The sequence below is a fragment of the Amphibalanus amphitrite genome, unplaced genomic scaffold (assembly GCF_019059575.1).
Source record: "Amphibalanus amphitrite isolate SeventyFive unplaced genomic scaffold, NRLGWU_Aamphi_draft 000561F_arrow, whole genome shotgun sequence".
In the NCBI taxonomy this organism is placed as follows: Eukaryota; Metazoa; Arthropoda; class Thecostraca; order Balanomorpha; family Balanidae; genus Amphibalanus; species Amphibalanus amphitrite.
In genome coordinates this window covers 142,892-169,401 of record NW_024882055.1, presented here as the reverse complement: position 1 = coordinate 169,401, position 26,510 = coordinate 142,892, and the positions used below count along the sequence as shown (strand labels likewise).

The 26,510-nt window shown below is 49.0% G+C and overlaps 1 protein-coding gene across 1 annotated transcript; it reads right to left on the bottom strand.

Annotated features, from left to right (window-relative positions):
* Positions 1-257: 257 nt before the first annotated feature.
* LOC122393887 (leukocyte elastase inhibitor-like) lies at positions 258-25,911 on the bottom strand. Its single transcript, XM_043390328.1, has 7 exons — positions 25,597-25,911; positions 12,246-12,431; positions 11,672-11,891; positions 10,860-11,071; positions 2,177-2,365; positions 1,666-1,804; positions 258-1,364 (listed from the first exon to the last, which is right to left on the bottom strand). The coding sequence occupies exons 1-7, from the start codon at positions 25,753-25,755 to the stop codon at positions 1,234-1,236; spliced, it is 1,236 nt and encodes a 411-aa protein (XP_043246263.1). The 5' UTR covers positions 25,756-25,911; the 3' UTR covers positions 258-1,233.
* Between the last annotated feature and the right edge of the window lie 599 nt (positions 25,912-26,510).

The window sequence follows — 26,510 nt, the reverse complement described above, 5'->3', positions numbered from 1 at the left end:
CTTATATAACTGTATGTGGTATGTGTGGGCCTCGCCTAATGCGCAGTACACGTGTACATTTTTTTATTACCTTGGTTTCAGATGTGCACTCAGTTGCGCTGGTATTACCCATGAAAAAGAGTAATATGTATGCTGAGCTGAGTGACAGCAGCCCTTAGCTCTTTTGGAGCCCATCTGGTGTCAACTGCCATAATTTTTATTAATAATTAGGGCGGCGTTGACGAAAAACGTATTGATGGGAACGATAAAACACCATGGAAAACGCCGTGCATATATTCAAAAAGACATAGGTACATTAGGCGTATTTATCAATGTTCATCAATCATTTTATTCGAGAATATTTCACCAATCAAATCGATTCGACACGTTACAGCACATTTGCTTGTTGAACCCTCTTCTATGTAAGATGATCTCAACAAATAACTATGAGTCGGCATTATTGTTGTTAAGTTTTTTAACACTAAAGCAAGTACAACATATCGATCATGATTATTTTGTTTCTTGTAAAAATATAGTTACCCTGCAAACTACCCTCACGAACAAGCTGACACGGCACTCAGGAGCAAATAATTACGTCAGGTTCATCCTCCGAAATAATCATTAATAAACAAATGCAACTGATTGCAATGTTAACCAAACTTATGGCGAAATTTCACGCTAAAATGTCTACGATCTGGTTTAAAAGTTATGCGTCTGAGGTGGTGATCATGACTGAATGAGAGAACTTAGGCCATGCTCGGGGATGCAGATACTATTCACAGAAACGTTTATATAACTGGGTGCAGAGGTCAGTGCAAAGGCACACGTCAGAGTTTTCTATTAAAACAGTTCGGTGATGCTAACTTTTAAAGGGCACGGTGACTTTCTGCCTTGTTTTGACCTTTAGGAACGCGCCCCTTACAAACCAACCTTCACCATTGAACGTCGGTGCGTAGTGCGCTTCAACAAAACTGGTGGCGCAATCAATTCCAGTGCATCCGTCTCAGAGTCTGCTGACGATCTTTTCTCAGCAGACGTCGCTCAGCCGCAGAAGACGTTATACATTGACCTCTGGAGACAATATTAGCAGATCACTGCCGCTGCAAGTCTTGGTCTCGCTCAGCATTGACAGGCAGGGTCGCTGGGCTGCCTGGTCGTCTGTTCGTGGCTCTCGCTCTCAGCCCTGCTAGTTCTCTCTCACCTCTCTTTCCCTTCCCTTCCCCTCTCTTCCCCCTCTGTCTCATCTGCTCTCCCTCAGGGCTCCATGACTCTGCCGATGAACAGAGAGGCGCCCGTCTTCTCGTCTCGCAGCACGAAGAAGAACGGTCGATCCACGATAAAAGGCTCCGGCTTTGGCCTCAACATGCGGAAACTGAAGCCGACGGCTGCACGGGCAAACGGAAAACGAGGTCGGAATTCGGGGCAAAAAGTACACAGAATAAGGAACAAAGAGTTTCGTTAACAGTTTTTAGGAAACATTATTGCGACATTCACTAAGCAAATAAGAACGGCTCTTATGCATGATGTGATGTGGATCGCAATAATACGCATGCAATAAGCAAGATCGAGAGTGGCAATCACTTATCTGCGTGGCCACTCTGGTTGCGGTGACTGCTACATTTTCTCACCTGTGGCGGCGGTGGCAGTTTCTCACATGTGATGGCGGTGATAATATCAGTTTCTCACCTGTGGCCGCGGTGGCGGTGGTGCCCTCCTCCGTCACCTCGATGGCCGCTTTGTGGACCACATCACTGACGCAGATCCTCTGTCGGCTGATGCCGCTCAGGTTCGCCTCGTTTAGGTCAAACAGGTCCGTCAGACCCATCTGTATGAGCGGCGGGGAGCGATAAACGTCAGAGGTCGCCGACTAACCAAAGCAACCCATTCTTATCAAACGATACATGTCGGCTGCGGCCGACCAGACTGTTGCGCATCGTACGAGCCGATGCAATATCTGATGGACTAGTTGATAATTATTAGCCGTTTTCACGACGGGCTATCCGGCGAATGATGATGTGCACCAAATGTGTACGTACCAGATGGCCGTCGTGAAAACGGCTACTAATGACCATATGGAAGATAAGGTTTCGGTTCAAGCGCATAAGGTATCGACTGCCTACCTGGCTTTTAGCAGAATAACAGCTCTGAAATGACATGCAAAATTGAGTAGCACCAAAGGCTCTGGTTGGGTACTTGCCTTTTTCAGCGTCTCTTTCAAATCGATTTTCTCCTCCATTTTGAACCTGGGGAGCTGGACTTCGACCTCCTCGCTGCTGTCCAGGCTCCAGATGAGGTCTTCCATGTTCGCCTTGTGTATCTCAGCGTCCAGCAGATGGATACCGTCCATCTCATTAGGCAGCACAATCAGCATACTAATGGCCTCGCCCTGTAACGTAATGAATACCGTAGCGTAACTGAGCGTATGTATGTACGTAAAGCCGCACCGCTAAAGTAATGTGTGGTTTTACCAATCTCAGCGGATGGCTTTGACCGACGATTTTTAAATGCGGACTGATTGAAAAGAAGGCGTCAATAGATAAAGTTGTAGGTGCAAGGGTGAAGATACATGTAAGCTACATTTAAAGTCTCGTTGCAGTCTGGCTAATCGTTCCTAGGCTTCAGAAGCAGAACAAACCCATGACTGAAACCACACATTACTTCTGCTGTGGACTGTACGTCTATACTCCATATATCATCGTTATGCGTCATACATCACTCGCACACACCTTCCACCAATCGGCTTGGTTAGATAATCAAATAATCACTCTTCCGTTTTGTCACCGCAACGGTGGGGAATTGATAACACTACATATTGGAAATTGGCGTGGATATATATTGCGGTACAACGTTGGTAGTCAGTGTAGACGAAGTATCGTTCAGACGCCTTCAACTTGACATGTAGGTTTCTGAGAAACAAAGAAAATCCTAATTAAATAACGCCAATCACATCAATAGGGCAAGAAAACTCAAATTCACACGACTCATAGCATTTTAACAACTCAAACTCCTTACCAAAGTAAGCCCGACCGTCACAGAAAAGGCTCAGACAAAGACCATGCCGGTATTTTTCCAACCACACCCTTCTGCCTTCGAACGATCAGCTGGTTGCATGAAAATCCAGCTGATAGCATGACACTTTCAGTTTCGGTCTCAGTCGTCGGCGCCACCAGACAGAGCACCCACGCCATCTAGCGTCATACGGCGGCACTCTCCCGCAGTCGCACTCGGGTTGGTACGCAGGTGGCGCCACACGATCAACGTGCCACCGAGAATATCCGCTTCGCTCGTCACATCCTCCACCCCCCAAACGCTGACATGAGACACTGAGACGAGCCCCACGGACTATTCTAGCACTGTCATCACATATGCGTCCGAAATACCCCTGTCAGCGCTGGGTAGTGCAGCCTTGCCAGCTATGTTAACGCGCACGGGCACCGCTGTTTCGCACTGAGCACAATTCGACCACGCTGACAGCCGATAGCAGGAACTGAGGCCAGCTAGTCCCATCCGGCACTAGCTCATACCGGACGTCCCTGAGCTCCGTCCCAGAGCATAGCTCCACAGTCTGTTCCACCGGACGGTGTCGCCCGCCCCGACCGCGCGCGCCGCCCGCTCCAACTACGCTGTCCAACTGGCCACCGCTCTGCGCCAGCGAGTCGGGAGTTCATCCAGCCCCAGTACGGCAGTCCGGAGACGAGCGTCATGCGACGCGCGACCGTCCTCACGCGCTCCACCGAGCAACGCGACAGCCACGCCGCCGCTGCCCCGCCGGCGGCGCCGGAGCGCCACGGTCCGCCCGAATCCAAGTAGCAGCCGCTGCAGTCGGAGCTCCACGGTCCGCCGGAGGACACCAGTCAGTCACCACCAACGAAGCCGCCGAACATCTTCGTCGACCCCCGCCAGATCCGGTAGTGTAGCCGCAGCCCGTCGCCGGTCAATAGGAACGGTCCACGACTCTGTAAGGAACACAGGATCCTAAATAGGACAGATCTAAGGAAGCGGATGCAGTACATAATCACTAGCGCAGGATAGTCAATGACACAGGACATTCAAAGACACAGGATAAAGCCAATGACACTGCACACATTACACCGCCCTCGACTCGTCTGCTTGCATCAGACACAGCTCTCCAAGAAGCAGATCCTGTTGGAGGGTCGTAGGTAGATTCCTCCCGTGGCAGTGCGAACTTTCACTGCTCGAATGGTTCCGTCTGCACCCGGCATAACTTCTGTCACTCTTGCTAGCGGCCAGTAGCCGCGCGGAGAGTTTTGCTCCACCATCAATACCACGTCTCCAACTTTCAAATCACGTGTCTTCTGCATCCACTTCTTCCGTTCGATGAGAAGAGGCAGGTATTCTTTGCGCCACCGCTGCCACAGCTGGTTAGACAGAGCTTGAGACTGTCGCCATTTTCCGCGTCCACACGTGTCGCTGTCTGAAAACTTTCCAGGCGGCAGGGCAGCTTGAGGATAGCCCAAAATGAAATGGTTCGGGGTTAGTGGTTCAGCATCGTCGATAGCAGAGCTAACGTACGTCAGGGGCCGACTGTTCAATAGAAACTCGACTTCCAGTAGGACGGTGTGCAGTACATCCTCGGCTACGCACTGATTCCCTAGCACCACGCGCAGCGACCGTTTAACGGAAGCTACCAAGCGCTCCCACACACCGCCCATGTGGCTGGCCGTGGGTGGGTTGAAGCGCCACTCAATGCGCCTCTGAGTCAGCTCATCCACGATCTGTGACTGATTCCAATGTTCCAGACAAGCTTCCAGCTCCTTCTCGCCAGCGACCAGGTTCGTCCCGTTATCGGACAGGATCAGTCTTGGTCGTCCTCGGCGGGCGATGAATCTTCTGAGCGCCATCAGAAAGTCATCTGTGTCCAGTGACGCAGCGAGTTCTAGGTGTAGCGCTCTGGTCGCAAGACAAGTGACGAGAAGCACGTATCGCTTCTCGCTTTTCCGGAACTTCTTGACCGTCAGTGGTCCCAAATAGTCGATACCGACGCAAGCGAATGGTCTGGAAGTATCGAATCTGCTTTCGGGAAGATCCGCCATGATCGGAGCTCTAGGTTGAGCTCTCCTGTTCCTGCAGAAGGCACAGCGGTAGATGTTCTTCCTCACCGCCGATCTCGCTTTGGCGATCCAGTAGCTGAGACGTATCTCACTGAGAGTCTGCTCTATTCCTGAATGTAGGACACGTCGGTGGGCATCAGAGATGATCAAGCGTATGATATCATTCTCACCGACTAGGATGGGATGTCGGGACGACTCAGGAAGAGGCGCATGGAGAAGGCGTCCTCTAGCACGCATCAGTCCCCGCTTATCGACGAACGGAGACAGGTGTTGTAGGGAGCTGCCGGCAGGCAGACGGCCTCCGCTGACGATCAGCTTCTTCTCCTCGTTGTACACAACGTCTTGAGACTCCTTCAAGATGAACTCTTCTGCAGCTTCGATCTCGGGAGCAGTGAGAGGACCTCCCGCTCGCTGACCGCTGTCCTTCCGGCCCCTCGCATTCCTGCTGAAGCGGATGATCCAAGCGACCACACGCTTATACTTCGACCAGGATGAGAAGCGGGAAGGGTCTAGAAGGTGTTGTTCGGCGATACTGGCTGTGAAGACCGCCTTCTGTGTCGCTTTGACTTCTGGTCCGCTTGCCTCTAGTGTTGACTTCACTTCTTCAGCTGGCCATTCCACCTGATCTCGCGTCAGGAACGCTGGTCCTTTCCACCACAGGTCACATTTCTCGAGCTCTGGTCCTGACGCGCCGCGTGAGCACACGTCCGCTGGGTTCAGGTCGCTGGGAACGTGGTGCCACTGACCTATCTCGGAAGACTCCTGTATCTCCGAGATCCTGTTGGAGACAAAGGTGTGAAAACGCCTACTTTCATTTTGCAGAAAACTCAGCACCACAGTGCTGTCAGTCCATAGAAAGGTCTCGTCGAGATGACAGGACAGCTCCTTCTTTACAAAGTTCGCCAGTCTCACTCCAAGTACGGCTGCCTGCAGTTCCAGCCTGACTATAGTCAACTGCTTCAGAGGAGCAAGCCGGGTCCGCGACATCACAAACGCTGTGAAGTGCTCACCTCTCGTGCAAGACATCCTGAGATATGCTACCGCGCCAAAGGCCAGCTCGGACGCGTCGCAGAAGATATGTAGTTCTCGATGCACGACTTCCGTGTCCTGCGGAAACTCGACTTTGTAGCACCGGGGAATCTCGATGTCTCCCAGGAGAGGCATTTCCTGGAGCCAGCCTTGCCAGGCTGTGAGCATGTCTCCACTCAGTTGCTGGTCCCAGTCGTGCTTCCGCATCCAGAGCTGCTGAACGAGCACCTTCGCCTTCAAGACAAAGGGAGAAACCACCCCCAGGGGGTCAAAGATCATTGAAAGCTTCCTCAGGACCCCGCGCTTGGTGTTCTGCACCTCAGTCTTCGTCACTTGAACTCCCAAGACGTCACAAGCTGGTTTCCAAACACACCCCAGGGCACGCTGAGTATCACTTGGTCCGAGGCATGTTTGGTCTTGTCTTGCAGCGCTCCTCTCATCTCTGGGGATCTCGCTCAAAACCTCCATATTGCTGCTGTTCCACTTCACCAGGCGGAAGCCGCCCTTGGCGACGAGTTCAGTTACCTGCTTCTGCATGAGCTTGGCAACTTCAACGTCTTTCACTGACACCAGCAAATCATCCATGTAGAAGTTCTTCTTCACGACCTCTGCTGCGGCTCGTGACTCGATCGTGTCTTCTTGGTGGTCTTCAGCTGTCTTCTGGAGAGCATGGTTGGCCAGAGCGGGACTGCATTTAGCTCCGAAAATCACCACAAGCATCTGGTAAACCTCGGGGGGTCTCCTCTGGTCCACGTTCCGCCACAAAAAACTCAGCGCCGGCTGGTCTTCTGGTCGCACTCGCACCTGATGGAACATAAGCTCCACGTCAGCGACCAGCGCCACTCTCTCCTCCCTGAACCGAAGCAGGACACCCACCAGATTTTGAAGCAGATCTGGCCCTGTCATGAGAGCATCGTTCAGAGAAGTGCCTCCATACTGAGCGGCCGCATCAAAAACCACGCGGATCTTCGACTTATTTGGACTCACCACTGCATGGTGAGGTAGCAACCATCTCTTTGGCGTTGGCTGAGCCACCTCTGCCGACGATAACTTCCGCGCGTGACCTTTGGTGACGTAGCTCATTAGTGCTTGGTCATAGGCTTCAGCCTTGTCAGGGTTTCTCAACAGGTTCTTTTCCAACGACAGCAGACGTCTCTCTGCCATGACTCTGTTGTCTGGCATCTTGGGTTCCGGGTCTTTCCACAGCAACTCCACTTCATAATGACCATCTGGAGTCTTTTTGGTCCTCTTCAACATCTCCAGGGCACGGGCGTCCTCCTGGGATCTGGATGGCTGCCCCTCATACCTGCACCCAAATGATTCCGTTTCCCACCAGTCCTGTAACTTGGTGCACAACAAACTCTCCTCAGTCATGGGACGGACAAACATCACACTCCTCAGGCTGTCCACCTCTGCTTCAGCCACTGAGCCAGTGAGAGTCCATCCGAATGTCGTTCTGATAGCTACTGGGTCTCCAGGATTCCCAGTCCTGATCTCCAGCTGCAGCACAGCCTCGATCACATTCGCTCCGAGCAGTAGCTCAACTTTCCTCCCCGTGCAGTCATGGAGTGGTAGGCCCTGAAGATGTCTCCAGTTAGCTTCCTGCCGTACCTGTGGAATAGTGACATTGATATCCTTGACTGAGAACGCCTCGGGGACCAAGACTCTTGTGCAGCTGCCGCTTGTTGCGCACAGCTCTAACTGGGTCTTCTTCGACTTCTGCAGAGGTCCGGACCCTTCAACGTTCTGCAGTCTGAGGCTCTGCTCCACTCCCTGTAGTCCAAGATCCTCCAAGACACGTTCACACACCAGAGTGGTCTGGGAACCAGGATCCAGCAGAGCGCATACCTCCATGGACCCGTGAGGACCCAGGATGGTGACGGGCACCACCTGCAGAAGCGTTTTCCTTCCTGTACCGACAGCTGACGCAGCGACTACTCGACCAGCATCTGGCTGTGCGGCCACTGTCGTTGACACTGGAGCCCTGATACCAACCCTCTGACTCCCATGCAGCAGCTGATGATGGCGGAGCCGACATCCATCTGTTCCGCACGGCTTCGCTTGGCGGCAGTTCCTCACCCTGTGACCTCTCCTCAAACAGAAGAAGCAGGAACCCGATTTGCTGATTAGCTGGGCCCTCTCGTTGACATGCAGGCGGCGGAAGTCCATGCAGTCCACCAGGTCATGAGGCTGCGAACAGCAGGCACAGGTACGGTGCTGGCTGATGCTGATGCTGGCTGATGCTGGCTGAGATTGGGTGGTAGCATGATGCTGGCTGGTCCCTGTGGCCAGAGTAGCTCTCTGTATGGTGGTAGATCCTCTGTGCGTTGTCTTCTCTTGCCTCTTCTTGGAAGAAGGCGGTTCCACTGCGGCATAGTTGAGTGCAATCCTAACTTGTCTTTGCATCCACACATCAAAGTCAACAAGTGTTGGTTTGGTTTCCAGATCCAGAATGTGTTCTCCCCACATACGCTTCATCTCTTGCGGTAATTTCTGTACGACTCTGCGCAAGTTCTCAAAGCTGTTGAGATCCCCTTCATAGCCTAGAGCCTGAAACATTGTGACCGCGCAGTGAACAGAGGAATGTAAGCGTTCCAGCCCGACTGGATCCAGGTAGGTTGGTGCCGGACAGGAAAATATATCCTGTAGGTGAGCATGCACAACATCCTCCTTCCTTCCAAATCTGTCCTCAAGAGCCTTTAGTGCTTCATCATACAGCTGACCATCATACAGCATCCCACTGATTGTGTCCTGTGCTCTACCAACAACTGATGCCTGCAAGTGCACCATCTTCTCGGTTGAAGTTAGTGAAGGCTGATTGTGCACTAAAGTCCTGAAGAGAGCCCACCATCTTGACCATTCAGATGGCTCGCCACCAAACTTTGGAAGAGTGATGCGTGGCAGACTGTGACTGAAAAGAGATGCTGAGGGAGACGAGTCTTGGGCAACTCTGTCAACAGGTGCAGTTTCAAGACTGACACGAGGGATGTCCGCTGGTCTTGAAGTATCATGCTGAAACTGGTGAGCATTTTCACAGGCAAATTCTCCACCAAAATCACTCCTCCTGTCCCAGTTCAGCTCATCAGCTTTAGCCAACTTTGCCCTGAGTTCTGCAGCAGCTTCTGCATCCTGAGCCTCTTGGAGTTTTTGACGTCTTGCCAACTCCTGCAACTCCTTTTCCTGCTCCAGACGGTGCTGCAGTTGAGACTTCTCCAACTGTTTCACCTTCAGTTCAATTTCTGCTGATCTGGATGCATCTGAGCCTCCCGAGGCCTGAGATCCTTGTACAGACACCACTGATGGGGGCTCACTCTTTCTTGACTTCAAGTACTCTTCAATTCGTTTGACAGCCTCTTCATACTGGCTCTCTGCACTGACAAAGTATTGCTCAGCTTCCTCCTTTTCTTCCTCAGTTGGAAGGAGGGCGGCATATTCATCATTCACTTCCTGTAACTTGCCAAGTGCATTTCCCAACTCAGTAAGTATGGATGCCAGGCGAGTACGGCTACCCCTACTATCAATCAGCACAAAAGCCTGCCTGCGGAATCTCGTCAGCGTACCAAGTTGCCGAGCCCGCCTCTGCTTAGCCTCATGAACAGACATGACTCTGTCACACTGCTCAAACCAGGAAGAGCTTAACAATTAGAAGCAGTGGTGTCTACACAATCTTCAGACAGGTTTCCTCCTCGAGACGCAACTTCAACCGACAATTATTCATGGGCAAGTGTCAGGTCAGAGGCTCAGACAAATGGACATAGGTCACGGCACAGACGAATGCCAGCAGCATTCATCACAATAAAGGCACAGGTCAAACAGTAGTACAGGTCAGAAGCAGGGTGAAGTTCAAGGGCACAGGTTAAAATTCAACAGAGGTCATGGTCAAGGGCACAGGTGAGGCACAGGTTAAGGCAAATTCAATCATGGGTACTTTGAAACTGTCACCGCAACGGTGGGGAATTGATAACACTACATATTGGAAATTGGCGTGGATATATATTGCGGTACAACGTTGGTAGTCAGTGTAGACGAAGTATCGTTCAGACGCCTTCAACTTGACATGTAGGTTTCTGAGAAACAAAGAAAATCCTAATTAAATAACGCCAATCACATCAATAGGGCAAGAAAACTCAAATTCACACGACTCATAGCATTTTAACAACTCAAACTCCTTACCAAAGTAAGCCCGACCGTCACAGAAAAGGCTCAGACAAAGACCATGCCGGTATTTTTCCAACCACACCCTTCTGCCTTCGAACGATCAGCTGGTTGCATGAAAATCCAGCTGATAGCATGACACTTTCAGTTTCGGTCTCAGTCGTCGGCGCCACCAGACAGAGCACCCACGCCATCTAGCGTCATACGGCGGCACTCTCCCGCAGTCGCACTCGGGTTGGTACGCAGGTGGCGCCACACGATCAACGTGCCACCGAGAATATCCGCTTCGCTCGTCACACGTTTGAAAAGGCACTTAACATTCGAACTGGGCATAGTACGGTCGGATGGTATAGTTAATCGCTGCGTCTCAACAAACAAAAGAGATATTATGAAAGTGCAATATGATTTGTGTACAATGCCCCCAACCCCTACCATCGCCACCCCGAACAAAGACGGCGTTGTAGTCACCTTTCCATGTTTTCACAAGACTTATCGATAATAATAAGAAAGAAGCTCGGACCTAATCTAAAGACAAGAACGACTAAGAAATAAATGACTGGACCTAACAATGGCCTCTCTCATTCCCTAGTATTTTACCTACGATATATAGAGTCTGTATCTCACCTTGTACGGCAGCTTCAGGACGCGAGCATCCACCGACCCGGAGTACCCGACCGGGAAATACTTCTTGGCCTTCATCATCTGCACGGTCCTGGTGCCGGACAGCGCGTGGAAGTCAGCCTCGGCTGTGAGGCTCGTGTCGAACTCCATCAGCCAGGCTCCCTTGAAGTAGACGGCGTTCACCAACAGCAGGGCGGTGTCAGAGTCCAGCGTCCCTAGAGAATGAAGGGGGATAGGTTACAGTGCTGCCTCGGCGGCTGGGCATCTGCATCAGTCCAACATCTGATCCCATAGACATCTGATCCCATAGGCACAACCTAGCGCTTAAACTCGCGAGAACCGTACCTATGGGATATTTGTCACGGATATCGGCAATTGTAATGGTGACTTCAGTAAGAAATGTGGGCGAATAATAGGTACCAGTCGCTGTTTAAAACGGATATGTCAGAGTGATGCGGGTAGCAGTGCTACCTATATTACATTCGTTGATTCGTTGATATATTACATTCGTCGATAGAGAAGTCTGTGGTTGATGATATGGCACGTTTCGATGATGAGATGGATACGGCGTCAACTGATGCAGTCACGCACACTGCAGTGTGTGCTAAGAACTCAATGGAGCTCTCAACAGTACTATATGTAATCGGAAGATTGTCTGCAAGGCTGGAAACGGCATCATTCATCATTCATCTTCTTCAAGACATCATTCATCTTCCCGCAAACGGGAAGTAAGCGACATCCAAAACCACCCTCGATGAATACGCCTCAGGCACGTCAAACAAAAGCAGCAAGTATGAAGCGTCAGAGGCACTCACCGGGGTCCACCAGTTCTGTGATACGTCCAGCAGTGTCCTCATTCACATTGGCATTGACCACAGCAGCGGCCTCCTCAGATCGCGAAAAATCCAGCTGCTTCAGCTTGGCGTAGAACAGGCGTCTCATACGTGCGGCGAACCTGGCTCGAAGGCGCAGCGTCGGGGAGGCGTACACCCTGTTCGTGACCTTCACCGTGACATCGCTACTGTTGTGTCGCCTCTGCGGAGAAGTGGAAGGGGGAGTGGGCCGTCAGAGGAGCAGGGGAGAGAGAGAGAGAGAGAGAGAGAGAGAGAGAGAGAGAGAGAGAGAGAGAGAGAGAGAGAGAGAGAGAGAGAGAGAGAGAGATAACTAGATAGAGAGAGAGAGGCGCTTAAAGTGCGTACGTACCTAGAAGACGCGGGCAGAGTGGGGAATAGGATATCCGAAAAAACTCATACTTACTTGCATACGCATTACGCATCCTGGAAGATAATGCATGAATATTATTACAAACGGCGTATAATTTAGCGATTCGTGCAACTGATTCTCAATCACTATACTAATTTCTCGCTCCAAAAGTTCTACAATACCCACCCGGATCCAGCGCACGAGGCCGCGGTGTCCGCGCAGCACGGTCTTCCGCCGTCCCTGGAAGCCGAGGACCTCTTCCATCTGCTGTGAGGTGTCCCCTCGACTGCCGGCGTAGACCATCGCCAGCGCCGTGCCGATACTCAGCGGCGAGAAGAAAATGTTGGACGACTGGTCGTCCTTCGCCAGAACCTGGAACGTTGGGAAGGTGATTAAAAAGTGAGAGATTTGAACGAGCGTAGGTGTAGGGAGACCACGATGATAAGGACGCCAATGCCCTTTAGGTGATGCATTGGTTTTTGAAGCTGAACATTTTTGCAGATTTTTCCTGAATCCGGTAAAGAAGAAACGGGTCTACCATTTCCCGCTACATCAAAGCTACCCGACTTATGAATGGGCACACTGAGGCTAATTCCGATGATGAGGAGAAGGTGCAGGTGCAGGATGATATGGAATTGGACGCCCGGTGTGCCAGGGCCGCGCTGATGAACAACACCCCGCTACGCCGCTGACGAATCTGTAAAATAGCATACAAACCATGCCGCTAATAGGTGGACGATCTGTTTGTGCTTATATATGTATATTGTTTGTCTTATGTACAATATGTAAATGATTATTGTCGCGACCCCATCGATGGATGACTGTCGTCTAGTGCTGAGTGTTCTTCCCCCTGCCCGCATTATTGTTACCATACTCGGATCTAAGCCGTAATATCTGGCCCGGTCTATAAGCCGTAATCGCCACGCCATATGTGGAAGGCTTTTGATGTCAATACGTACATACATACATACCAAGACATGCATACATACGCGTTACAAAGAAGAAGCACATGAGGACCAAGCATGCAGTGAAACACTGGCGGATGGCATGCAGGGATATAGCATCATGGGCGACGGCTATTGACGTTGACAGGTCGTTCATGGCACGGAAGAGTTCCGGCAGGCAGGTCGCAGCGTCAGACCCGCTGTCGTGACGGTCGGTGGTCTCGGTGGCAGGGCTGGGGCGCCTCCCGCTTTCAGCTCCTCCGCTATACATACATGGGCCGACACTAGCGAAGTGACGACTGAAGTCGTCAGCTTGGTAGGACGCCAGCTGTTCGGCGGCACGTCGGATTGTAAGCATAAGTCTCGAACAGAAACGCACGCTTTCCTCTGTGATGAGACCCTTCACTCTGTTGCGCAGCGATAGCCTCGTCCGAATCGGAACCGGAGCGCCTCCACGTTAGGGCAGAAACACTCAACAAGCTCCGCTTAGCGTGGTCTCTGTTCTTGTGAATCCTTCCGCTCAGGAGGCTCGGACTAACTTTATAAACAAAAAATAAAGAAGACATTTTAACGCTTGGCTTCACAAAGATGTTCTCACGGTTCACTCTTCGCATGTCTTTTTGATGCTACGTTTTTTGTTCAGGTATAGTGTAAACGAAAGGACAACTCTCCTGTCGCCCGTGATAAAAGTATCAGCTGGAGCACTGAACAGTTGGGCAAATGATTCATCCTACGACGAGTAAATGGCCTCTGAGTGCGGACACGTGACTGATCAGTCCAACTCTCAGATATAATCACGTGACTCGTGCTGTGACTTGTAAATGCTCTCTGAGTACGGACACGTGACTGTTCTGTCGAGCTCTCTGGAGCGGCGTCGACCCGTCCGAATTGCGAGATGACGCCACTATTTACACTTGACACCCGGCCCAGTAGTCCCAGCGTGTGTATACATTGGGGAGCTTAGCTACTCAATGTTTAAATGTCAGTCCGCCTGGACTCCAGCTGGAATTTATAAGTCTCGCGGGTTTTAACGGTAGGTTTTGCACCAAGAAAATTTAGTGTACTTCAGGCTATATCTTCGTCGTCTAAGCTTTTAAGTGTCGAAGATGCGATCGACTTGTTGGTTCACAAGCCTGCCATGATCGTGTAAAATGGCTTCATCGTAGATTTATTAGTTTCTGAGATATAGCCGGAAATGTAAAAGTGCAAAACCTTCCGCTTAATCTCGCGAGAGTCTAGATCAGCGGGGAATCATTTGGCTAGAGCGCAATCAGTCTCGTGGTCCTTTGTACATTTTATCTCTATTATCTAGGATGCATTGCGCAACGAGGATTATTTTTAAGTAGCTTTATTATTTTACAATCAAAATGAACCGAGTTATTGGCAGTTTAAAAATCCCCTTGCCGTTAATTTGAAAAATAATCAAAATTGAGTAGGTACATCCTCCCCTTTTGGCGTTTACAGATCGTCATTCGCCTTACACGGTCCTGGCAGTCCGAAACTTTTCACCAGTGAGTTAGCGGGGTTCTCCAGATTCCGACCGATAATTATGAGTTTTATTAGCTATTGACGAAGTGTCATTTCTAATCTTCCTCAGGTAAATGTTTGTAATTCGTTTTCGTTTCGGGCTACACTGAGGTAAAAAAATTGTTAAAAACCAGATATTTCAGCTTTATTAGTTTTATTGTTTAGCGAACCACCGTCATTATTGTAGCAAAAGTACCGTTGGCACCTATATTTAGTAAACTCCGTCGTAAACATCATTGGTGCAGCAAAACATGCGAGAGGTCAACAGGCACTCGGCACTTGTACACAAAAACACTTTCAAATGAAGAAGAAACTTATGCTTCGTAGTTACGAAATGACGTCATTTGAACAAGTTTTATGTCTATTATAACAGTCACATATGTAACAATCAAAAGATCATCAAAATGTTTCCTCTCCAAATGGATAACTATGCTGCGTAGGTATGTAAAGTATAAATCATGAGCTGCGCATCTCACACAACAATGTCAATATCAAAAGCATACATAGAATGGACCGTGATACGGCCTCACGATCCATAAATAGGGAAAACTAGTACCTAACTACAATAGCACTTCCCGGTGTGATGTAACGGCCCAGCGATGGCGGAAATGCCCGCCTGGGCCGTTCGGTGCATCGGACAAAATCTAACGCAGCACCTGCAGCAAAAGACGTCACTGCAGCGCTGGCTGTCACCCATCAAGTGCCATTGAAAGCTTACCTAAATCGCGGGATTAGCGGTTATGACACAATGTTCAGAACATTCCTGTTGCTGAGGGACTTGCTTGGATCGAATTGTTTAACCGTCCTCGTCTTCTCTTCAAACTGTTTGCCCCCTCCTCTCTCTCTCTCTCTCTCTCTCTCTCTCTCTCTCTCTCTCTCTCTCTCTCTCTCTCTCTCTCTCTCTCTCTCTCTCTCTCTCTCTCTCTCTCTCTCTCTCTCTCTCTCTCTTTCTCTCTCTCTCTCTCCCTCCCTCTCTCTCTCTCTCTCTCTCTCTCTCTCTCTCTCTCTCTCTCTCTCTCTCTCTCTCTCTCTCTCTCTCTCTCTCTCTAGTCTCTCTCTCGTCCTCTTTCTTCTTCCAAGACAAGGAAAACACCAGCGATCTGATTGTAAGGAAACCTTTGCTTCGGCAAAGGTGCTTCATTTTACCCTGAATGATGGATACATGATCGTGAATAGACCCATACATACGTCCTCCCATAATTATATTACCTCGAGTATATGGGCTCCCTTTGAGAACCCTGGCCTCAATGACGGAGATCACTCCTTCTTCAGCAGAGCTCTTCACAGCTGAGCAGAAATATACTGTTTTGAAGGGTTGCCATGGTAGCCAAGCCATCCGACCGGTAGCTATAAAGGCTCGCTCAGCGCATCCGCTTCTCACCACTCGGCGAAGACTCGACTGCTGTGAAAATCAACGACCGTCGACACCCTACGGCCGTGACAAGTAGGCTTGAAAAGACGCAACACATTGCACGAAGAATCACTTCGACGTTGAACAAGCACCGGACAACAAAGACCCCGAAAGGTGGAGTCATCTGGGAAAGACCGACCGTTGGCCCATCTCCAGGTAACTACAGTGATCTGTCGGGTTTGGTCTGATCTATCGCAATGATCGGCTGGCTGCGAACCGGAGTCCCGTTGGTGCTGACTCTGATCTTTGCCCTGCCTCTGACGGTGATCGCCAGAAACCGTACCATTCGTGGAGAGCCAATGGTCATCCTCATACTGAACATGACCATTATTCTATTTCTTTTCAATTTCACGTCCTTTGCTCTCTCTGCCATTGACGTTCAGTACGGTTATGACATGCCGCAGCTGCTTTGCGGGGTGCTGATGCTGATTGGAGTGAACATTTTCGGCGGATTCAAGGTGTCGACGTTCTTCTTGGCTCTGGAGCAGTACATCGCTGTAGTGTTCTCGCTACGCCACTTCACCATCATGAGCCGATGGGTGAAAAGGATGGTCGCTCTCACCTGGTTCTACATCGTCACACTGACTGTGGTCGGACTGGTATGCCACCATCTGGAACTAGAAACTGTAGCCGAGTTCGACATCCGTGTGCTCGGCATCGGCCATGAAATCCAAAAATGTGGCTGGCAAATGATACCGAACGCCTTCATGGTCGCTTTTCAGGCGTGCTTCCTTCTTTTCTCGATGTTGACGTGTGCAATTCTCCTCTACACAGCCTATCAGGGTTTCAAGCACGAGAAAAGGATCGCTAAAGGTGATGTCAGCCATCAAACCCGTCGCTTCATGATGCGCTTCAAGTCCTTCAAGCGTATCGTCAAGCTGCTGGTCATATTTCTTCTTATCGACATCATCGGCACGGGGATTCACATCGCGTCTCGCTGGTTCACGCTGCCGCCCGTGTTTCTGAACGTCACACACTTTGCCAGGGTGATCTCCCTCATCGTCGAGTACTGGGCGTACGGCGCCAGCAACACAATCATCCGGAGGGCCGTGCGGCTGTTCTTCGGGTTTCGGCCGAGTCCCGAGGAGTCCGAAATCGCCCCGTGGGCCCCGGAGCGCACACCTCAAATCGCTGCCTCTGACCAGCTGGTTGTGGCCGATTTGGAGGCAGCGTCAGGCAACTGAAGCCGACGATCTCATCCATGAAAAGAAACTATTGTCGACTTCTGAATTGGACTGGAGAAACTGGACTGGCACCCCTTTTTCCAAAGTGGCTCACCCAACCCGTCATAAGAAGCATGTTTTATTTACGTAATTTGACACTGAAATGTTTGGGTCTCACTGAATGCCTAGGTATTTAACATACAAGGAATCTCTTCAAGTGAGTAGTGCGAAGTCTTTTCAGTGCTAGCAAAAGAATTTAAAACTGGTGAAAACTGTTCGACAATGACAGGGGCGAAGGTATGAATAATGTGGATCCAAACTTGAAAAGGAGACCACTTTTGAAACGGTAGCTATTAGATGCAAAATATGTTCGTACAACAATGACATAATAAAACTGTCGATGGAACAGAAGGAATTGGATTTGGGAGCACGTACCGACAAACTGGGAAATTGGTGATCCGCAACAGCAAAGCTTCTTAAAGGGACTATCCCACCTTTAACATGGGGTTTGAGTTGAAATAGCCAAGTTTGCGGCGAGGTTCAAAAACCACTATCTATCTAGGTTGCAACCCCCGCGGCCTCTTGGTGTTGAAGAAATTCGCTCCCTTCATTTGAAAATGGGCCTTGTGCAAGGCCCTATCTTCAACATGGAGCGACCGTTAGTGTGACGTCACCCAGGGGCGTAGGCAGGGGGGGGGCCACTGGGCCATGGCCCCCCCCCTTGGGCGCCGAAGGCGCCCTTTGCGATTGGAGGGCGCCGAAGGCGCCCTCCAATCGCAAATGCAATTGTGATATAATCGAATCGAAAAACAATCGCGACTGGAGGGCGCCCTCCAATCGCGAATGTGTTTACAGGGAAAATACGGATGGAGGGCGCCCTCGGAGGACGCCCATTCCAAATACGCCCTCCAAATACGGTTGGAGGGCTCCCTCGGGCGCCCTCCAACCACATTTGTAGGCTGTAGCTCTCTAAGCGTAACGGTGGTCGCCTATGTAAGCCGCTGTCCTGTAAATAAGCGCCCTCTCACCCGAAGGCGCCCTCCTGTAGGTCGCCACCCTGCTACACATTGCCGCCCTTCTGCTGATCGGCGTCCTCATAATTATTGGCGCTCTCCTACCTATGATGTGAAATTTTGAAGGCCGCCTTTCTCCCTTTTGGCACCCTCTTGTTCAGTGCCGCCCTCCTACCTATTGGTTCCCTAGTCCTTCCTGTTGAATGTTAATCGGGGCCCTTCTCCTATTGGCGCCCTCGTGTAGATCGCCGCCCTCCTAACCACTGGCACCCTCCTGTTGATCACCGCCCTCCTATCCACTGGCACCTTCCTGTTGACCAGCGCCCTCCGCACAGACGCCCTCCTGTTCGTGTCATCCTCTTGAGCAAAGGCGCCCTCCTCACCATTGCCACCCCCATTTTAATCGTCACCCTTCCGCTCATTGGCGACTTCCAGTTGATGACCGCCTTCCCACCTATTGGCGACCTCTTGTTGATCGCCACCCTCCTATTGGTGCTCTCCTGTTCCTCGCCACCCTCTTACCTGGTGGCGCCCTCCTGTTGATTGTTGATCGGCGCCCTCCTACCTATTGGTGCCCTCCTGTTGATCGCTGCCCTTCTATCCATTGGCGCCCTCCTGCTGCTCGCCAACCTCCTACCTATCGGTGCCCTACTGTCGAAACTCGGGATGTTGATCGGGGCTCTTCTACCTATTAGTGCCCTCCTGTGGATCGCAGCCCTTCTACCTATTGGCAACATCCGTTGATCGCTGCCCTCCTATCATTTATTTACTCCTTTGGCATGTTTTTCAACTTAGTCGTTCTATTGCACATAGTTGATGTCTTGCCTGTGAAAACTGCCACAAATGAACGTGCATTCAGCACAATGAATGAAGTATCTGTACCTACCAAAACTATCTACGCTCTACGATGCATAAAACACGTCTTTGGTCTTAACGGATTGATCCTACTTTACGTGCATCATGGCATCTATATGGATTACGATTAAGTATTGTCAACAGGTTCGGGCGCAACAGCAGGCATCTGAAGTTTCGGTGATTGAAACTGGTTATGTGGGTACACTGTATGCATCTGTGAGAAGGCTATGAAGGCTGGTCTGAGGTAATTTGGATGATGTTTACGCATCTCGCGCTCCGGTATCAATCCGATACGGTGATCTGGTGCGTAGATATGCCACCGCCAATAAACTTTTATACATCGACACCCATGAGCCAAGCTTTCTGTACAGTTTGTGTGGCAGCGGCCCGACCAAACCTTTGGTATTTTTTACACCTTCAAATTTGGTAAAAGAGCGAGAGGAGCTTTGAACAGTGATCGTATAAAAGGCGTGCCTAAAAAGCGGAGGAAAAGGTTGTTTTCAAAAATTTCGCGCGCCTTCGGCGCAGCATTTCAAGAACACTTGACCTTTTGTGACCTGGAGTATAAAGAATACACACGATGCAAAATCAATGCAGCACGACCTATACGAGGTTACGCAAAAAAAAAACTGGTGGCATGGTAAAAAACGCCTCCCAACCCCCCAACCCCCACTGAGCGATTTTTTATCTCGCGACCGTATGGCGCCCTCCTTGGGTGAGGTGGCGCCCTCCAAACCCTTGGCCCCCCCCTTCGCGATTTTCTAAATACGCCGCTGACGTCACCTCGTTTAGTCATTCTGATTTAAATGGGTTTGTTCGTTGAAAAATCGCTTAAAACTTGGTCTGAACTTTGTTGTGGTGCCTACAGAGTAAAAAGAATCAGCTTTATGACAGTATGTGGCCTGGGGAAGGAGGTAATTTTGGGCTGTGACGTCACATATTTGAAAGTTTGTGTTTGGAATATGGGAAGCCTAAGATGTTTAACCCTCGCCCGCACATGGGGGGGGTTGCCACCCCCCCCAGGCAGTCTTTCTGCTCTGCACTCAACATTTTTAGAGCTAGAAGGCTGATTTTTCGTATAGCTGCTCGTCTATCCTTTCTTGATGTCCACTGAAAATTTCAAGTTTCTGTGGTTTTTGGTTTCGGAGATATGACCTTGTTTTTCAGGTCATGTCATGACCCAAATGGCCAATTCTCAACATCTTGCGTTTGCCATGGGCCTTGTGAGCTTTTGACACCCTGATTTCGGCCTTTTTTGCCAGTCTTACCTCCCACCTATCATGGAACATGTTGTTCGACGATGTACAGGGGTCAAGGTCAGGGTCAAGGTCAACCTAGGTCATCTAAGATAATTGCGTTTTAGGCAAGCTGAATTTACTTTTTGTGAAGTTTTTTAACTGCATTTTTGGTAAAAGCTTCTCAGATCATGATTTCATGTGATATGGGCTCAAAAACAATCGGTGCACACATCAGTATACACACAGACACACACAGACATACAAACACATATAATTGACCTTGACCTAACTTGACCTGAAATGACCTCAGCAGCAAAATTCTGGTCGGATAGTGTGACAAAGAGGTTCTATCTGGCTTGGCACCAGAAAACAGCATCGTCATCGGTATTTGATAAGCAGCGCACTTGATATCCAACGGTGACCCAAAACAGCAACATTTTTTAGTTTGACCTGACCTGGAAGGTCAATGACTGACCTGAGAAGGTAAAACTGGGTATCATTGGATTCGTCTCTTCCCAAAGAATCTTTTTGGTCTTTACTGCTAAGCTCTATCTCCAACAGGAACGAAATGGCGCGGGGGGGGTGGCAACCCCCCCCCCCCATGTGCGTTCTAGGATGGGAAAATGGCATGTGCGGGCGAGGGTTAATGAAAAATAAATGCCAGAACCGTGTTCCTGGTCATCCAATCTATAAAGTCGGGCACAATTTAACTGGTTTTAACAACATTTTAGAAGGTGGGATAGTCCATTTAATCTTATTCGCAGCCAAATCGAAAATCTCCAAAGATGCTAATGATCCCAAACTATCTGCAAGTTTCTGAAACTACATGATGAAAGGATATAGTACAAGCTCTGTAGCAATACGCCTTCCTTGGAAGACAATTTTACGCGAGCGTCAAGCTAATAAGTTGTGGCTGTTGTAAAATTATTTCATTAAATGGCGAACTATCTCAGCGACCGGATGTTGCAAAGTGTTGAAGTGATTTGTATAAACGTAATTACTTCACGTTTATAAGTGAAGGCTAATGCTACCTTCTGAAAAGGGATTATCATTGTGCCGTCTGTATCAGTGTCACCACGGGAATGCTAACGGCTTATGTGTTCGTTGGCGCACGTAAATTCACAAGCTCGCTAAATGTGTGTTGTGTCAACTGAGCGGTTCCGTCTGAAATAACGCCAACGGTCCGTGGGCGTTACTTCACTCTTCAGTCTGATATCTGGAATGGCATTCGCCTTCTATTTCAGTTCATGAGTTCAAAATAGATTTTCATAAATATACAATGGCACGGATACGCGTGGTGGGCTATAATATTCATGGATGATGATTAATTTGGCATAAAATAAAGTGCAAAGTTTTCATGCTTGGTTTTTATCACAGAGAATATTGCAATCGTTGAACTCAAATTTTGACAGCATACGATATAAATACATTTTTCCTTATAAGCGTTGAAAATGTAACTCGACACCAATAAGTTAACATTTGTTTTGATAAAACAACACTTATTCTGCCCATATAGTGACACATTTTCGCAGTGAAGGCTATATTACCAAATAATCATACCCATAACCTAACAGTGGATTGATCAAACTGCACGCAGAAACAATGAAGCACGGCAGGCTGGAACTCCGATATCAACACACCAAGGTAGGAGTTAAGGGTGCGCTTGACTAATAAGGTTCCCAACTAAGTTGGTTCTTGGGTCACGTAGCGACAGGACTAGTAGCACGCTTACAGTCGGCATTCGCAAGGTCGTTAATGTTTCTGAAGAATATGAAGAATTATATGTCAAAATGAAGTGAAAGGTAAGCAAAGTTATAATGACAACCACGGATAACCAGACGCACAATTTTCCCAATTAAAACAAGTTATCGTCGTTGGACAAGTTGGCTCGTATTGTGCAACTTTCCGCTGTGATCACTGATCAATGATCATATTAGGCTATAAAGCCAAGAGTTCGGCCTCCAGTAACGTTTCATCAATATCAACATAGCCATTCATATCAGTGGTAAAGAAATACATTTGAAAGCCAAATAGCTGAAAGGAGAGCCTCAGTTGGACTCAGAACCAGTACCTACACGCTCCCAGAGCTAGGAAAAAGAGGGGACTGAAAAGCTACCGGGATTAATTAACCGGGCGCCTGTAAGGTCAGCGTCACGACTTCTGGCATCATTTCTGCAAAAATCCATTCCCTTTGCGTCTTCTTCATTACCAGTGGCTTTTGAATTGTAAGCACTAAATGACGCGACATCTAAGGATATTTCTTTTCAGAACCATCTGAAAATATTTCTTTTCAGACGGTTGAATATGATTTTTAATATGAATCCGGGATGTGACCTAAGTGCCGTATCGAAAGCGCAGAAAAGGGTAGCTAATTCCGGTCAATCAGTCCTAGCAACAGATCATTTATGGCACTGCCCTCGTGCCCCCATCGATACATTGCTTCGTCATAGGCCCATCGTCATAGGGCTTTTGGTTTCTGCCGATTTATGTATTCAATTTTTGTGCTTTTTTGTTAACATGGTGCTCTAGCGAGGAATAAATGTTCGATCTACACCTTTTTTCCTTCAGTTTGAAAAAGTTGTAGCACAATTTGAAAAAGATGTAATTCAATTTGAAAAAGTTGTACTTTAATTTGAAATAAGGTAACTTCAATTTGAAAAAGATGAAATTATTTTTGAAATAGTTAAAATACAAATAGAAAAAGATATAATTCATTTTGAAACGTATCGGGCTTGGAAGAGAACACACTACACATAGTGTGCTGTGCCTGCGGATGTGCCTCAGGGCTGAGGGCATGCAATCATGTGCAGACGTACTTCACTGGGTGCCTCGAGGAACGCGACCTCCCGATGGGCGTTTAAGATGTCCCTGCTTAGCTGCGGCTCTGCCGCACCACTGCACTGTTTTCAGCTTTGAAATGTGTGCCCGTGGCCGGGTCGCAGCGGGTCCGACTTCTGTCCGCTGGCAGAGTCGATTACCTGCCCATTCATTCCGATCTCTGTGTCATGGCATCAATACAGATACCAAACATTTGCTCGTTTCGTTACGTGGTACCTAATGCATAGGGGCATACAAGTAAGTACTAAGAAGTGTGGTAGCTGGTAAGGAGGGATTTTTTTATATCAAATTAAACAAATTACGAATTAGAAGACGTTAACCGGCTCTCCACCCACCCCTTTACGAGTAATAGTACATTAACCCGCGCCTGGCCGGGGGGGGGGGGGTGTTTGAACACCATCCCCTGACGTTTTTCGCAGATATCTCAAAAACGAATGTTTGGTATCTGTATTGATGCCATGACACAGAGATCGGAATGAATGGGCAGGTAATCGACTCTGCCAGCGGACAGAAGTCGGACCCGCTGCGACCCGACCACGGGCACACATTTCAAAGCTGAAAACAGTGCAGTGGTGCGGCAGAGCCGCAGCTAAGCAGGGACATTTTAAACGCCCATCGGGTGGTCGCGTTCCTCGAGGCACCCAGCGAAGTACGTCTGCACATGATTGCATGCCCTGAGGCACATCCGCAGGCACAGCACACTATGTGTAGTGTGTTCTCTTCCGAGCCCGATACGTTTCAAAATGAATTATATCTTTTTCTATTTGTATTTGAACTATTTCAAAAAGAATTTCATCTTTTTCAAATTGAAGTTACCTTATTTCAAATTGAAGTACAACTTTTTCAAATTGAATTACATCTTTTTCAAATTGAGCTACAACTTTTTCAAACTGAAGGAAAAAAGGTGTAGATAAGGCTAATCAATTAATTATTGTATCTTACTAATCTTCTATTACCTAACTCAACATTGAATGCTATAAAATTTCAAACTTTTTGGTCTCGATGTTTGGGAGCGATCTAAATACTTAACAGTAAACCATATCATTCGTGAATATGCACAAAGGATGTCAATGCCGATTTGGTAGAACAGTCAGAAAAAAAATGACGTCATGCTCATGCTATAATATGATTAAGTTGAATTGAAATCAGACAAAAAAAATCATTTTCGATTTTTTGATCTAATGATTTAAAAAATGGTCTTTTTTATTTCAATTTAATCACATTATATCATGAGCAATTACCAGGTCATTTTTCATCACAATAACATTACTAACGATGCTCAAACATGCCGTTGCTTACACGACTCGGAGGATATATCTATTCAATTTTTCATCTCGTTTATTCTCGTTTATTATCCAGGACAAAACCCTAAATCTAAATCACAATTCACATTCAGCTTGACGTAAGCTCGTATTGCTCTACCAGTAACAACTACCAGCGAATACTTCACTCGAGGCCGAAGTGCACGGGAAAAAGCAAAACATTGGTTTGGAAGATCCGCCAACACCGATTATGGATTGCCCACGAAAGCTGGTCTTTCCGGGAAGGACCGACCATGATACATTTCTAGCTCTCTTTTTTTTCTCGGAAGATCCACCGGGGCCGGATATCGATGACCCACGCCCTGGCCGTCCCCGAAGCGATTGTTTACAGAGCGCCCGCGAGGGCCTAAAGGACAGCTCGGGAATCACAGAATCATCGACAAAGTGTTCCGACCCAGGAAAATCGGTACAGCCGGCAAATGGTGCGTCACCGCGGAACTTTCGGAGATGTATGTCGGAAGAGCGCACCTTTCAAACATGCGTAGGTGATCTAGTCACTAATCAGGGAAGGGAATGCGTTATAATGCTCAGCAAAATACTGTTTATGGATATCCGGTATGGAGAGGTCGTAACGATGAACCATTTAAAATGCAAAATGAACAGTTGTTGAATGCCCATGACAATATACAGTCAATAACAATAGTAAGGACGTAAAAAAATAAGAAAAAACATTCAAAATATAACACGAAGATCGAGAAACAAGCATCGAAACGGAAGTGCAGTTACGTAAGTACAAATGCCTGCCTATAGTGTCTCACTTTTCTAGTGTCTTTCGTCGTTCTGCAGTCGCGTAAAATAATTTCTTACCGGATGATTCGACTCGACTTTTTAGAACAGCAAGTACCACCGCCTCATCATGTGTGACCGCCTCATTATTTGTGACTGTGACATTGCCAGTCAATGCTGGTAATACAGTTTCAAGTAAGTGCGATGTCAGTAAGTTTCGGTCCGAAACTGGTGGCAAATGGCAATGGATACTCCGAAACCTTCGGAGTACATATCCATTGCCACCTGCGTTATAACTAGCCTAGGTATTGAGCAGCTTAGAAAACCTACGCTAAACAATTTTGCTTACAACCACACCACTGCATACGTAATGCCTATTGGTAACATTGTTGACTGACAAAACTCATCAAAAGGGTATTATCCCATTTTGTATCTATAAAACCGGCTGACTAAGTAGTGTGAATGGTTTATAACCACGTTGTGAGCGGTTCGCGCCTCACCGAGTACATCTGGAGGCCGAACTGAGTCTGCTGCAGGGCCACCACCTCCCGGGGACGCAGAGACGGCTCGTCTGCTCCAGACTCGCCGCACAGGAGCGCTGCCACCAGCACCACCACCGGCACCACCCGTCGCACCATCGTCACCACCCGTCGCACCATCGTCACCACCGTCCAGCCCCGCTCGGCCGCGCTCTCAGACTGGCCGGGCGGCCATCCGCGGTCCTGCCGCTCCAGCGCCGCGCCGGGGCGGTCCTGTGGCCCCTCCCCGCCCTCCCCGTCAGTCCTCGGCGCCCGCTGCTCGCTCGGAAAGGCCCGTCACTGTTTATGAGAAGACGTCGCACCCTGGCCGGTCGGTTTTACCTGACCCATCGGGTGCCCGCCGTGAGGAGCGGCAGGCGTCATTTCCGCCGCCCGCCGACGGACCGGCCAGGCGGCGGAAAAACAAACAAAGCAGATGCACAGGACATATAAAAAAATCGTCCGTTACAGGGGGACTAATTGAGCCTGGTAGTTAACCCCAACACAACAAACAGGCAAATGAAGCTTATTGGCGGAGCTGGGTACGAGCTCGGAAAACTGAAGCTTGAAGGGATCGGATTTCATTGCGCTGTGATAACTGCACGCATTATTTAGCTGGAATATTTTGTGGTCCTCGCTGACCGCTGTACCGGAAGTAGCTATATTGTTGTAGAGTTCAAAAGCAAAACGCTGGTTCGCTCGGTCACAATGCAAAGGCTCACTGGTGCTAACGCCTCTGCGCAGGCGCCACGCACCTGCAGCATTGCACACTCTGCAAAGTTGCAGGCGCTCACGATGGACTGCGGCTCGCTGATCGCTCCCAGTCCCACCGCAAACAACCATAGGCGGCGGAACGGGGTGGGGTAGGGGGCACCGGGGCACCGTGCCCCCTTGAT